The sequence below is a fragment of the Clarias gariepinus genome, chromosome 28, assembly GCF_024256425.1.
Source record: "Clarias gariepinus isolate MV-2021 ecotype Netherlands chromosome 28, CGAR_prim_01v2, whole genome shotgun sequence".
Taxonomy (NCBI): Eukaryota; Metazoa; Chordata; class Actinopteri; order Siluriformes; family Clariidae; genus Clarias; species Clarias gariepinus.
Genome location: NC_071127.1, coordinates 19,855,142 through 19,868,310, shown reverse-complemented (window position 1 = coordinate 19,868,310; position 13,169 = coordinate 19,855,142). Strand labels below are relative to the sequence as shown.

Here is a 13,169-nt window from a genome sequence, read left to right as displayed (position 1 = left end):
TTTATTTGAAATCCTATCATTTTCGTCAGTAATAGTGTTAAAGTCACCACAGATTACTATCGGGAAACCGTCACATAATAACATTTTAAGTTTTCTAAATAATTGGATTTTCCTAACCGTGTCTTGCGCTGTATACAGATTAATTATTTAAACTTTCCGACCACAATAAAAGACATCTATAAACATGAGTCTACCTGGATTAATTTCTCGGCTTTTAATAGTTTTAATCTTGTTTTTATAAAATAATATTGCTATACCGTCTGCCTTATTTTCCCCAATTGAAAAGAAGGAGTCCCACAATTCTTTTGTCTCTCTAACATCTGAAAACAATGTTAATCTAGTTTCTTGTATACATAAGATATCAAATTTTTCTTGACAAAGAGTTTTTAATTTTTTTAATCGATTAGCCTTGGATTGAATTTCTCTTACATTGCAGGTAGCGATTATCAAATCCAATGACATTTAATCCAATGGAGAAGAGGTCAGTGATCATTTACCCTTTTCTTTCTCATCTTGGATTTTTCGCTGTTTTCTTGATCTGGTGATGCAAAAATCCTCTTTTTAGTCTCTGTGTCGTTTTTTGCTGATTTGTTGTTCATTCCTAGATCTTGCCTCATGTCCAGTGTTGACGTTGACATCTCCGTCTCTTTTCCATGTTTTGTTACAGCGTTGTTGCCCTTAAGCTTGACCGCAGTCTCAGGTGTTTTACTTGGGTTGATTTTGGTTGCCTTGTCAGGTCTGTGTGTGTTCCTCTCCTGTGTTTCTCCTCCTGGCTGTGCATCCTGATGTCTTCCGGAAGCATCTGAGCGGTTGCTGTCGCTATCCGATAAGTCAGAGTCGCTGTCGCTGTCATCACCACTGGTGGAGCTGCTTTCAGAAGAGGAGGCTTCCTCGTCGTCGTGTCTTGTTTCTTCCCAGCTGTTTGCTACTTGATTTCCTTGCTTGGTTTTCTTTCCTGCTGTTGATTGAACCTGAGCGATTTGGACAGTGCTGGGTTCACCTGCCTGTTGTTGTCTTGATTTGAGTTTATTACTGTACGAGTTTGGGCACTAAAAGAAAGTGTGACCTTCTGTCTGACAAAGATTACACACTTTTTTTATTGGTACAGCCCTTGCCCTTGTGCCTGAAATTGCCATATGTGCATTGCATATGAAACAGCTTTGAGTCTGTCCAGGATAAGATATTTTTCCATTATAAGGGCCCATTGCAATAGAACTGGGAATTTTCATCAGAGAACCATCAGGATTTTTTTTTAGTTTAATTTTATATTTCCTAACTCCGTACCAAAAAACAAATTCATCAACAGGCTTGTAAACCCTCGCTCTCTCAACCTGTGTCCCTGAGCTGTGCTTTACACAGGCCAAAACAAGCTCCGTTTCATATCCCACACACAGCGCTCGGCCAGTGCTCACACATCGAGCTCACTGACAGGACTCGCCTTCAGTTCGGACCAGAGTTCTTACAGCGGTGCGACCTGTTTTTGTCCGGTTTTTACACACGACACGCACGAAATGCGCAGTCCCCCGGCTCGAGCTGCAGGCGCGCGGCGCACGTTTATGGCTACTGCGCGAGAGTGCGGCTGTCTAACTGACCGTGTCAGGCCTCGGAAGAAAGAGGAAAGGCCTTTCTCACTAAACGTGTGCTTGAACGCTTGAGATCTGCAGTCAGGACTCGGATATTCGCAGAGAAATGTCCGGAGAAAACACACTCGCTATCGTGTGACGGAAGCGCAGTCATTCAGCGACTGCCTGGTTGAGTCTATACCGTTCTCATGTGTGCTTTAAGATCAGAGGGGAGGGAGGTTCCAGTGTTTTACTGCGCGCTCAGCGTTACACTCGTTTATTTTACTTAGATCCCTGAGAGAGAGAGATGGCAGAAGTGGCTCCCGCGCCCGCCGCCGCGCCGGCCAAAGCGCCCAAGAAGAAAGCAGCTTCGCGGCCAAAGAAAGCCGGGCCTAGCGTCGGCGAGCTGATCGTCAAAGCGGTTTCCGCGTCCAAGGAAAGGAATGGCATCTCTCTTGCCGCCCTGAAGAAAGCTCTGACTGCCGGTGGATACGATGTGGAGAAGAACAAGTCCCGCGTTAGGCTCGCCGTCAACAATCTGGTGAAAAAAGCGGTCTTGGTTCAGACCAAAGGCACCGGCGCGTCTGGCTCTTTCAAGCTGAACAAGAAGCAGACCGAAGCCAAGAAAACCGCACCCAAAGCGAAGAAGCCGGCCGCCAAAAAGCCCGCAGCGGCGAAGAAGCCCAAGAAGGTAGCGGCCAAGAAACCTGCCGCCGCCAAGAAGTCTCCTAAGAAAGCGAAGAAGCCCGCCGCCGCCGCCAAGAAAGTCACCAAGAGCCCCAAGAAGGCGAAAAAGCCGGCGACCCCTAAAAAGGCAGCGAAGAGCCCCAAGAAGGCGAAGGCAGTCAAGCCCAAGACTGCCAAACCCAAAGCATCCAAAGCTGCCAAGCCTAAAGCGCCCAAGGCGAAAAAGGCAGCTCCTAAAAAGAAGTAAACATGTTAAGTTTATTTCTTACTTATTTTATCCCCAAACGGCTCTTTTAAGAGCCACCCACGTTGTCATTTAATGAGCAATAATTCACTTAAAAAAAAATGGAATCTAAGGAATCTTATGATTTTAAGATTTTGCCAAGTATACACTTTAGTCTGGTCGTGTAAAGAGTATATTGAAATGCATGTAAAACAGAAGTACAAAAAGCTTTTAATAATGCGTGTAAAATAAAAGCATCAAACCTCATCAACAGACGAGTTATCTTTTGATGAGACACGGGGCGGGGTTGGAGAGAAGTCGGAATTTGACGGTTTGTTAAATGATTGGTTGGTTTGTCACAACGATCGTAGCCAATGTTAATGCAGCAGTTTAGAATATATTAGAGAGTGCTAGAGGATGATCTCTTACATTACATTTGAACACGTTGACGTAGTGAATCATGTCTGGAAGAGGCAAGACCGGCGGAAAAGCCCGGGCTAAGGCCAAGACTCGTTCATCCAGAGCCGGTCTGCAGTTCCCCGTGGGCCGTGTCCACAGGCTCCTCCGTAAAGGGAACTACGCTGAGCGCGTTGGTGCCGGCGCTCCGGTCTATTTGGCCGCTGTGCTGGAGTATCTGACTGCTGAGATTCTGGAGTTGGCTGGTAACGCCGCCCGCGACAATAAGAAGACCCGTATCATTCCCCGGCACCTGCAGCTCGCTGTGCGTAACGATGAGGAGCTGAACAAACTGCTCGGCGGAGTGACCATCGCTCAGGGTGGTGTGCTGCCTAACATCCAGGCTGTGCTTCTGCCCAAGAAGACCGAGAAGCCGGCCAAGACCAAGTAATTTCATCTACTGCTGCGTTCGTTAGTACTTTAAAGGCTCTTTTAAGAGCCACTCATTTTTCTTTTAAAAGTGTTTTCCCCCTCCTCCCCTGATCAGTTCGCTAACACTTGAATGAATAGGAATTATAAATAATTTGCAATAAGTTGACAATGTATTTAACTACTAGCATCAGTAGTATGAAATTGCAGTAATATTATAATGGAACAAATGTTCTCCAGCCAGGGTTTAATTCTGTGCGACACTATTTGCTTGGCATGTGAGAGTTGTGTTAGGCAGACAGTACTATTTTGAGCTAGTGTTGTGCAGAATGGTTTTTCTGTAGACTTGCATGGAATTAACACATGGAAAGATTTAGTTCATTTTCTTGCTTCAAGTTCGATAAAGATTTTGTTTTAAAATGCAAGAAGCCGTTCGTTACAGGGTGATGTAACGCGTTGGAACCAATTACAGGCGGCGCTTTCAAGACGCCCAATCAGCGCAGCCGAGCGTTAGGCTGTAAATAGGCCGCGTTCTCTCGTGTCTCTCATTCTATTTTTCTTTGAAGAAGTACAGACAGCTTGTTAGCGATGGCAAGAACCAAGCAGACCGCGCGTAAATCCACCGGCGGTAAGGCGCCTAGGAAGCAGCTCGCCACTAAAGCCGCCCGCAAGAGCGCGCCGGCTACCGGCGGTGTGAAGAAGCCTCACCGTTACAGGCCCGGCACTGTGGCTCTGAGGGAGATTCGCCGTTACCAGAAGTCTACCGAGCTGCTCATCCGTAAGCTCCCGTTCCAGCGCCTGGTGAGAGAAATCGCTCAGGACTTTAAGACCGATCTGCGCTTTCAGAGCTCGGCTGTCATGGCCCTGCAGGAGGCGAGCGAGGCCTATCTCGTCGGTCTGTTCGAAGACACCAATCTGTGCGCTATTCACGCCAAGAGAGTGACCATCATGCCCAAGGACATTCAGCTGGCCCGCCGTATTCGCGGAGAGCGCGCTTAAACAATAAACTCCGGCTAATATACACAAAGGCTCTTTTAAGAGCCATCTCATTATTTCAGAAGAGGCAGCATGTTTTCCTATTTTACATAATAATAATATACTATATATATATATATATATATATATATATATATATATATATATATATATATATATATATATATATATAGTATATTGGTAAAAAAAAAAAATCCAGTAGGCAAATCTATAATAAACAATAGTCATTGGAACTTTGTGTATAGATTTATTTGGTGGTCTGATATTATACGTAATTATACTTAAAGGTGACCATGGATGCTGGGTGGAAACTGTAAATGCTTTTATTTAATTTTAAGGTTCATTTCTCTTCCGGGTATTAATAAAGCGTTTAAGGGTTCTTAACCCAGGTCCAGGAATTAAAAATTTCCTTAATTATTTTCTTTGCTGAATGCAGCCCAATAATTTGACACTCTGTCAATATAAAACAATAAAAAAGTCCACCCTTATTGTACAAAATATGGAATGTGTATAAACTTTTTGAGATCTTACTATGTTAAAAAATGGGTCAGCCTTGGACAAGAGCCTAAGCTGAAAAAAGCTAGCTCATCCAGTTTAAAATAACTGTTCAATACAAACACAGAGGTTTCTAGCAGGCCTATACATAAAATTCAAGGGAATTAGTCAACACAGGCTCCACTATATCGTGAAAGAAAATTACAGTTATAATTTACACAGTTTTTTTTTTTTTTATTTCCTTAACTTTTAGAGAAATTTGCTGCCCGAAATGGGACATAACATGTACCCAGTCCAAATCTTAAGTTAACTCACCTCGTAATTTAAATATTCAAGTAGTATTGGCTGTGGACAAAGGTGGGTAGAGTAGCCAAAAAAAATCTACTTAAGTAAGAGTAGCTGTACTTCGAAATAATGTTACTGTATAATAATATTGTTGGCATAACAATACTCAGCCAATTAAAACATACAGAAATGATAAAAAAAAAACTTTATTCTTCCAAAGCTATTCAAAGTTAACAAAGCGATCTGCATAAAACAGGTGAATACAAGTTATTTTGCTTAAAGATCAATAAAATACCTGGAGACCAACAGGGGCTTATCAGTCTCTTACTGATTCTTTTACATTATCATAAACTTTTTTTAAAAAACTATCAAAGATTTGACTTTTAAAGACTATTTTCCCCAATGTGTCAGTCACAAAAAAAACCTATGGCAACAACAGTATGTCTCTTTAAGTCCAATAATAATCGTTCGGATGGCTTTATAGGTGTACGTCCAATCCTTTGGAAATTCAATGTTAAGAGCAGAGATCTGCCCAAACATCACTCCTAAAGCTGCTGCCTAAACAAAACTAATTTGATTGCAGTTGCAGTAAGGCAAAGTTTAAAATAAATGTAATTGAATAGTTAGTAGTAAAGACGTAAAGACTATTTTTATAAAGCAGAAACAGCCTAAACTTATTTATTACACACATTTTATATATACTGTGTGTGTGTGTGTGTATATATATATATATATATATATATATATATATATATATATATATATATATATATATATATATATATATATAGTGAACACTTACTTACGTCCATTATTGAGTAGTTGTGCTGCTTTGCAATATGAGTGTCAGTTAGACAACATGTGTCAACTAGATGGCTCTTAAATGAAGCTTCATGAATTGAACCTTTTGGTGAAATTTTCAACTAGAAACTTCGACACCTAAATGCTCCTCGACACCGCACTTTTTTTTTCTTCATTTCATTATCAAATCGCAAATAGCAGGTTTTCCAAAATATTGATTTATTATATATAATGTACCAGATAACATCATTTAAATTAAAAAACGTTCATTTAAATTAAATTTTTTATTGAATATGCCATAAAACACTTCTCTTAAAATTAATATTAATATAAAATCAATGTCATTTGTTTTTTCCCACACTTTCTTAAAGCGATAACATTCGAGAAGAAAATGTTTGAGTGTTTCAAATTCCTCACATCCTGGCATGGGACACTTCTCATTGCAAAGAAACTCAGAGATGAGATTTCATGTTAACCTCTTCTTTGTCTCCTAGACATAAATGAGCCATCTTTAAGACTAAATAAGATTTGGGCGTTTTCTGCATTTTCTCAAAGGTGTTTTAAATGTGGCTCATTAGCTTTAAATCTCAGAGACAGTTTACATTTGTCTTGTGTTTAACTCACATATGCAGAAATTACCCGTATTTAAGCCTTGAATGCGATTTTAGCCGTTTTCTCAATCTTCTCAAATGTGTCTCCAATATGTCCCATTACCTTTAAATCTCAGTGATATATTTAAATATTTAATTATATTTAATTTATATTTAAATCTCAGTTCATATTTATCTTGTGTCTAAATTTAAGAAAAAATTTTATTAATTTTATTTAATTTTCTATTAAATATGCCATAAAACACTGATTTCATATTAATATCAAAATGATATTAATTAATATCAAAATGATATTAATTAATATCAAAATGATATTAATAGGAAATCAGTGTTTTATGGGACATTTAATAGAAAATTAAATCAAAATGAGTGATATTATCTGGTACATTATATGTGTAACTAAATCAAAACTTTGGAAAACACGCTCTAGGGTGACCATTGACCAACAATGTATGTCTAGTGAAAAAGTTGTTAAAAGTATTCGAATACATTTGAAAATGCAAAGGACTTTAAACAAAACATTGGGAAATTCTATTGCGTGGGACACACTCTCCTTGTTGACGTGGACTCTTTTTTTTTCGACATTTTCGAATGTTTTGTTTGTTTGTTTTTAACCCTTGCCCTATTTGTTTTCTGAATGAAATTAAATTTTTGCTATTTTAATGTATTTTGACTCTCATTAAAAATATCAATGTCTTTTCTCAATAAAAAAAGTAAATAAATGCTTGTTGGGTTTTTTGCTGGTACGAGGGTTTCATGCCAAAATCGTTACGAAATTGCCCCTATTTTGTGAATATGTACGTGTGTCAGGTCTCGCTGATGCTTATTTTCAGTTTGGATGAATAATGTATTCGGTATGAAATATATTTCATACCGAATACATAAATATACATAAATATATATACGCATTGTATATATATTTAAGGAAGAAAATAAAACTGCTCTGGATTCCGCTTTACTGGGGTATTTAAAACGTTCTATTACACGACCGTTGGTATTAGTCCCGCTCCTGGTCTCAATTAGGTCCTCTGGAGAAGAATAAACATGTGATCGTTGCGTTGTATTTTTTATTCTGTGATTTAGCTGTGTGAGACTAGTACGATGTCGGGAAGAGGCAAAGGCGGGAAAGGTCTCGGAAAGGGAGGCGCTAAGCGTCACCGTAAGGTCCTTCGCGATAACATCCAGGGAATCACCAAGCCCGCTATTCGCCGTCTGGCGCGCCGTGGCGGAGTGAAGCGTATTTCCGGTCTGATCTACGAGGAGACTCGCGGTGTGCTTAAGGTGTTTCTGGAGAATGTCATCCGCGATGCTGTCACCTACACCGAGCATGCTAAGAGAAAGACCGTCACCGCCATGGATGTGGTGTACGCTCTGAAACGCCAGGGACGCACCCTGTACGGCTTTGGCGGTTAAACGCTCCAACGGCTAACAATGCAAACACACAACGGCTCTTTTAAGAACCACCCACATCTCCAGCAAAAGAGTTTTACTCCTTTATGTGTGTAAAAGTGAAAAGTATTTTTAATGTAATAACACCTTTTAAAAGCTGCATAATATTTATATAAAACGTCTGCATATTAGATGTCCATTGGTTATATATTGGACGTAAAACAGTAGATTTCAGTCGGAAGATGATGTGATGGAGTCCTCAGTTTGGAGGAATGATTAGGAAACCTTTTTTTTTTTTTTAAGTCTTCGAATGCATTTAAAAAAACAAAAGACAAGCAAAGCATTAAAAGTTTGTAGTACACACTCTCCTTATAAATGTAGACTCTTAAAAGATAACGTTTGTTTACAAATTATATTTACATGATCGTGATCTACTTAATTTCGGGGTAAAAATAATAAATTAACCCGCGACTCTAAAACGGCGGGAAGGCTCACAAAGCACAGCGAAGCGTGGGGGGGGGGGGTTGACAGGAAAAGAATGGTGTGGTAGGAGGTCCCTCACGTGTAGAGTTTTTGAATATAGACCAATCAAAATCCGTTCTTGGCTTGTGCTTAATTACAATGTGACCTGTACATAGAGGGCCCTTGAGGCGGAGCTATTCATTCTTTTCAGCAGCACCATGCCTGAGCCAGCCAAGACCGCCCCCAAGAAGGGCTCGAAGAAAGCCGTGACCAAGACCGCCGGCAAAGGAGGTAAGAAGCGCAGAAAGTCCAGGAAGGAGAGCTACGCCATCTACGTGTACAAAGTCCTGAAGCAGGTTCACCCCGACACCGGCATTTCGTCCAAGGCGATGGGAATTATGAATTCGTTCGTTAACGACATCTTTGAGCGCATTGCCGGTGAGTCCTCTCGTCTGGCTCACTACAACAAACGCTCCACCATCACTTCCAGGGAGATCCAGACCGCCGTGCGCCTGTTGCTGCCCGGTGAGTTGGCCAAGCACGCCGTGTCCGAGGGCACCAAGGCCGTGACCAAATACACCAGCTCCAAGTAAAGCGCGTCACCGCCGCCTTCATCAACACAACGGCTCTTTTAAGAGCCACCCATGTTTTCTGTTAAAGAGCGATTTCATGAGAGATTTTCATATTTGTTCTCATAATCAAATTTAAAAAAAGGAGTGACTGCTTTTTATTTTTTCAATTGTGTGCACATAAAAGGAGGGAGGGATAATTTGGTCAGATCTGTGTTCTAAACATTGAATTCTAAAAGTTCTGGACGTACACCCATAAAGCCATCCAAACGATTATTATTGGACTTGAAAAGACGTACTCTCTCTCCCATGGGTTCTTTTTAAATGCTGGTATAGTTACTGGTCACAAGCTATGCTTTCTTTCACAGCAGGGCAAGTACTAATAATTATATAGTTAATATAGTATAGTTAATACTAACTATAGCAATAAATTCTGTGTTATGTATAGCAGAACATACCTTTAGTTTGAGGTTGCTTTTCTCCTTTTCCTTTTTTCAGCTCCAGAAAGAGAGTTAAATCAAATCAAATGAACGTGTATTTATATAGCACTTTCCAGCAACCTAAGTTGAACCATAGAAATGACAAAGCGGCAATAAAATTAGAAATAAACATACAAAAACTAAATGAAATAATAATTAAAAAAAAGGTACAATTAAAAAATAAAAATATATATAAAATATTAAAAGCCATTCTAAATAAGTGACTCTTTAGTTTTGCTTTAAATGTAGGGAAGTCTGTAATGTTACATACCTCAGGTGGAATATTGTTCCAGAGTTTAGGAACAGTCACACAAAGAAGCGATCACCCCATTGTTTTCATCTTGATCGAGGGACCACTAGCAGGTTTTGCTTAGCAAAATGTAAGGCATTACTTTGTTGATAAAAGCTTACTGTATCAGACAAGTAGAAAGGTGCCTTAATCCATTAAAAACAAACATCAAAAGTTTAAACTGAAATTGTACTGAAAGCCAGTGGAGGGAATACAGGATTGGTTTGATCATATTTACGAATATTAATCAGCATATGAGCCGCAGCATTCTGCACAAGTTGCAGATGATGTAGACGAGCTAGAGTAAGCCCAACATGAAGTGTGTTGCAGTAGTCTAGCCACGAACTAAGAAAAGCATGAATGGTTTCTCCAGGTCGCTCCGATTCAAAAAGGGTCTGACCTTTGCGAGGAGGCGAAGATAAAAAAAAAGCCTGCCCGGACAACAGAGTCAATGTGTTTTTGAAAGTTTAAACTGCTGTCTAAAGTCAGCCCCAAATTTTGACTGCTTGACTTAAATGAGGAACCAGAGAATCAAGACCAGCAGTGATAAAACCAGAAAAATTGTAGGTGCCAAACACAATACATTCTGTTTTACTCTCATTCACACAGCGAAAATTTTGTAACAGCCAAAGTTTGATGTCATGCAGACAATTGTGGATCGATTTAAGTGCATCAGATGAATTTGAGACAGCTGGCAAAAAGATTTGTAATTAATTTGCATACCGATAAAAAGAAACATTGTGCTTTGACATAATCAACCCTAATGGCAGCATGTACAAGGAAAATAAAACAGGGCTAAAAATAAAACCTTGTGGAAGACCAGAGGTCAAAGGGGCTGAGGAGGAAGAGAGATCACCGATTATGACAGAGAAAATCCTATTTGTTAAATATGACCTAAACCATTGTAATACTGTCTTGTAGCTATGACATTTCAAATTAAAAAAGCATCAATGTGCATCACATAGATTAAAAATTGCACCGTGTAAAATCATGAACAAGACAGACGACATCACAAATCAGTTAAAATCCATATTACCATGTAGATTAAAATATCTGGAACTTTATTTTTTACTTTTCTGTCACGCCTAATAAGCAATGCAACATAAATAAAAAACGATAAGGCAGATCTAAAATAGGGCATTTTAAGGATATTTTTGACTTTCTATGAAACATGAGCTATTTGAAGAGATATACTGTAGTGGAATCTGTGTGCAAGAAAACTATGATCACTACAGCACTCCAGTTCTCCCAGTATATCGCATGCGATGTTATACAAATTAGTATGTGGTTCTTCTGTGTATGTTTAAAATCTTTTATGCTTTATCTATAGTGTTCAGGCCCGTAGCCAGGGGGGGTTCGGGTGGTTCGAACGACCCACCCCCCACTGCCAAAGGTCCAGAATTTTTTGTTATTATTATTATTATTTTTTTTTTAGACGGATTAAAATCGTTGGCCATTATTTAAAATAACACTTTATTACAAAACAATTTACAAAAAAACCCGCGACATGTTACAAGTCTGCGCAGCAACTGACGTTTTTTAAATCTGTGAGGCGGGATCCAGCGGTGTATAATATGGGTCGAAAAAGAGCAGGAGAGACGGAAGAGAAAGCAGGCAGCAGCATCATTATCACAGAATATTGAACATATTGTAGCATTTTTAACGGCTAAGAATGAACTTGGAGAGGCGAGTGAGCTTCTTCACTGCCTATTGCAAATTGCTGTGAGTATTTTATTCAGCTGGGTACATAAATAAGCACTTTTTTTTTTTTTTTTTTTTTTTTCCAAGTCAACAATCTACAAGACAAACTTCTAACACACACACACACACACACAACCTGGCCGAAGCCACTAACCCAAACACCTATCCCCAACAGGGTGAACACATAACAACCCCTCCCGCAAAGCATGATGGTTCCTAATCGAAACCCCGCCCACGCCACAATATGTTCAAAAAGACTGCCAAACAGAGTCTGTTACTACCTCAAGATCAAATTGCTAACGCTAGTTAAGTGGTAGCTAATCGTCAACCCCACATCACACACAGAATAGTTCTCTTGTGCCTTTTCTTGAGCAGTCTGAATGGCTATGACAAGTCTGTAACATCTTAAATAAACATTAACAGACAGTAGCCTATCTGATGGATCTGTGAATTTATGTTAAATAATGTTAATCTATCAAAAAAAGAAAAGAAAGAACGACGAGTTCAATGCGTAAACAAACCTGCTTGACCATGCATAGTATTAGGATTTATTAACATTTTATTTTGAATTAATACATTATTATATTAAATTAGTAAATTTATTAAATTATTCTATTAACCATAGGCGATGCTGTCTGGTGTCTATACGCGGTGTAGACAGCATTCGAATGAAGTTTATCATGAATAATTGTTAAATAAAGCATAAAATAAAATAGGCCCACAAAAAAATATTTTTTATTCATCCCACAGTCTTGTAAGTACATTAACTGATCGTCTTTTCCCCGTAATATTTGTATATTATTATTATGAGATAATTATTGGTAATATTTTTCAAAAGCATGCACATTATGATACCAGCAGACAAGCTAATCTAGCACATGTCACTAAAATGCAGTATTTAAACCTTAAAATGAGATACAAAATGAGTAAATATCAAATACAAAATACTGAGAAAAAAGGTCCCCCCCCTGCACTAGGCTGGCTACGGGCCTGGTGTTGTTTGTATTTATTATTGTTTTCAGCAATTTGTTATGTATTTATTATACAGAGCTATCCTATTTATTTAATATGGTGGATAATTTTTTTTAACTCACTGTTGTTGTAAATTGTGTCATATTTAATGGGTTCATGTTAATGTTGCGAGGACAATGACATGTTTGTGTTCACGTTCTATTGTGGTGAGAAGAAAGTGCTTTTAATAACGGAGGACTTTAAAATCCACTTCAAGCAGCACAGACACATTCAAATCAAGCACATAGCACCTGTGACTGTTGTAATTTTTCCTATTTTAACGAATGTGGTAGGATCTCCAGTCAACACAGTCTTTGGACTGTGGTAGAAAACTGAAATACCCAGAGAAAGCCCACCAAGCACAGGAAGCTCCATGTACACAGATCCCAAGGCAGGAATCAAACATAGACCCTGGTGGTGCAAGGCCGTGTCACCGTTTAGAAGACTAGACACATTCAAATCATGCATATACCAGTATGCAGCAGCTTAATACTAACATTACAACAGCACATGCTCATCAAAATCTTTTAAAATGATTTAATCGAAATAAGATCATTCTGTTTGGTAATGAAAATAAATTGTCTAATTATATGCCACAACAATCTTATTATAAAAAGTTATTATGTACAGGGAAACATAACTACCATGCCATATGTTGAGGAAAAGAGACGGTTTATGAAAAGGTTTATCACAAAACACAAAACAAGTCTTAATATCAAATGCATGTTTGCTTTTAATGGTTATGGATATTTTAAAGAAGACGTAGATTTTATTTAAATTACGT

The 13,169-nt window shown here is 38.8% G+C and overlaps 4 protein-coding genes and 1 pseudogene across 4 annotated transcripts in view; 4 read left to right on the top strand and 1 right to left on the bottom strand.

Annotated features, from left to right (window-relative positions):
* LOC128516134 (histone H3-like) overlaps positions 1-4,296 on the top strand; it is a 575,451-nt gene extending 571,155 nt beyond the window's left edge. Inside the window, exon 5 of the mRNA XM_053490442.1 lies at positions 3,884-4,296. Within this exon, the coding sequence (XP_053346417.1) occupies positions 3,884-4,296 (413 nt within the window). The remainder of the gene's footprint in view (positions 1-3,883) is intronic.
* The window catches only part of LOC128516161 (histone H2B-like), a 153,807-nt pseudogene that overhangs the window by 15,577 nt on the left and 125,061 nt on the right, over positions 1-13,169 (bottom strand).
* On the top strand, positions 1,870-2,496 carry LOC128516136 (histone H1-like). Its single transcript, XM_053490443.1, has one exon. The coding sequence runs from the start codon at positions 1,870-1,872 to the stop codon at positions 2,494-2,496; it is 627 nt and encodes a 208-aa protein (XP_053346418.1).
* LOC128516148 (histone H2A-like) lies at positions 2,930-3,319 on the top strand. Its single transcript, XM_053490455.1, has one exon. It carries the CDS (start codon positions 2,933-2,935, stop codon positions 3,317-3,319), a length of 387 nt encoding a protein of 128 aa, XP_053346430.1. The 5' UTR covers positions 2,930-2,932.
* Positions 8,552-8,929, top strand: LOC128516170 (histone H2B-like). Its single transcript, XM_053490476.1, has one exon. The coding sequence runs from the start codon at positions 8,555-8,557 to the stop codon at positions 8,927-8,929; it is 375 nt and encodes a 124-aa protein (XP_053346451.1). The 5' UTR covers positions 8,552-8,554.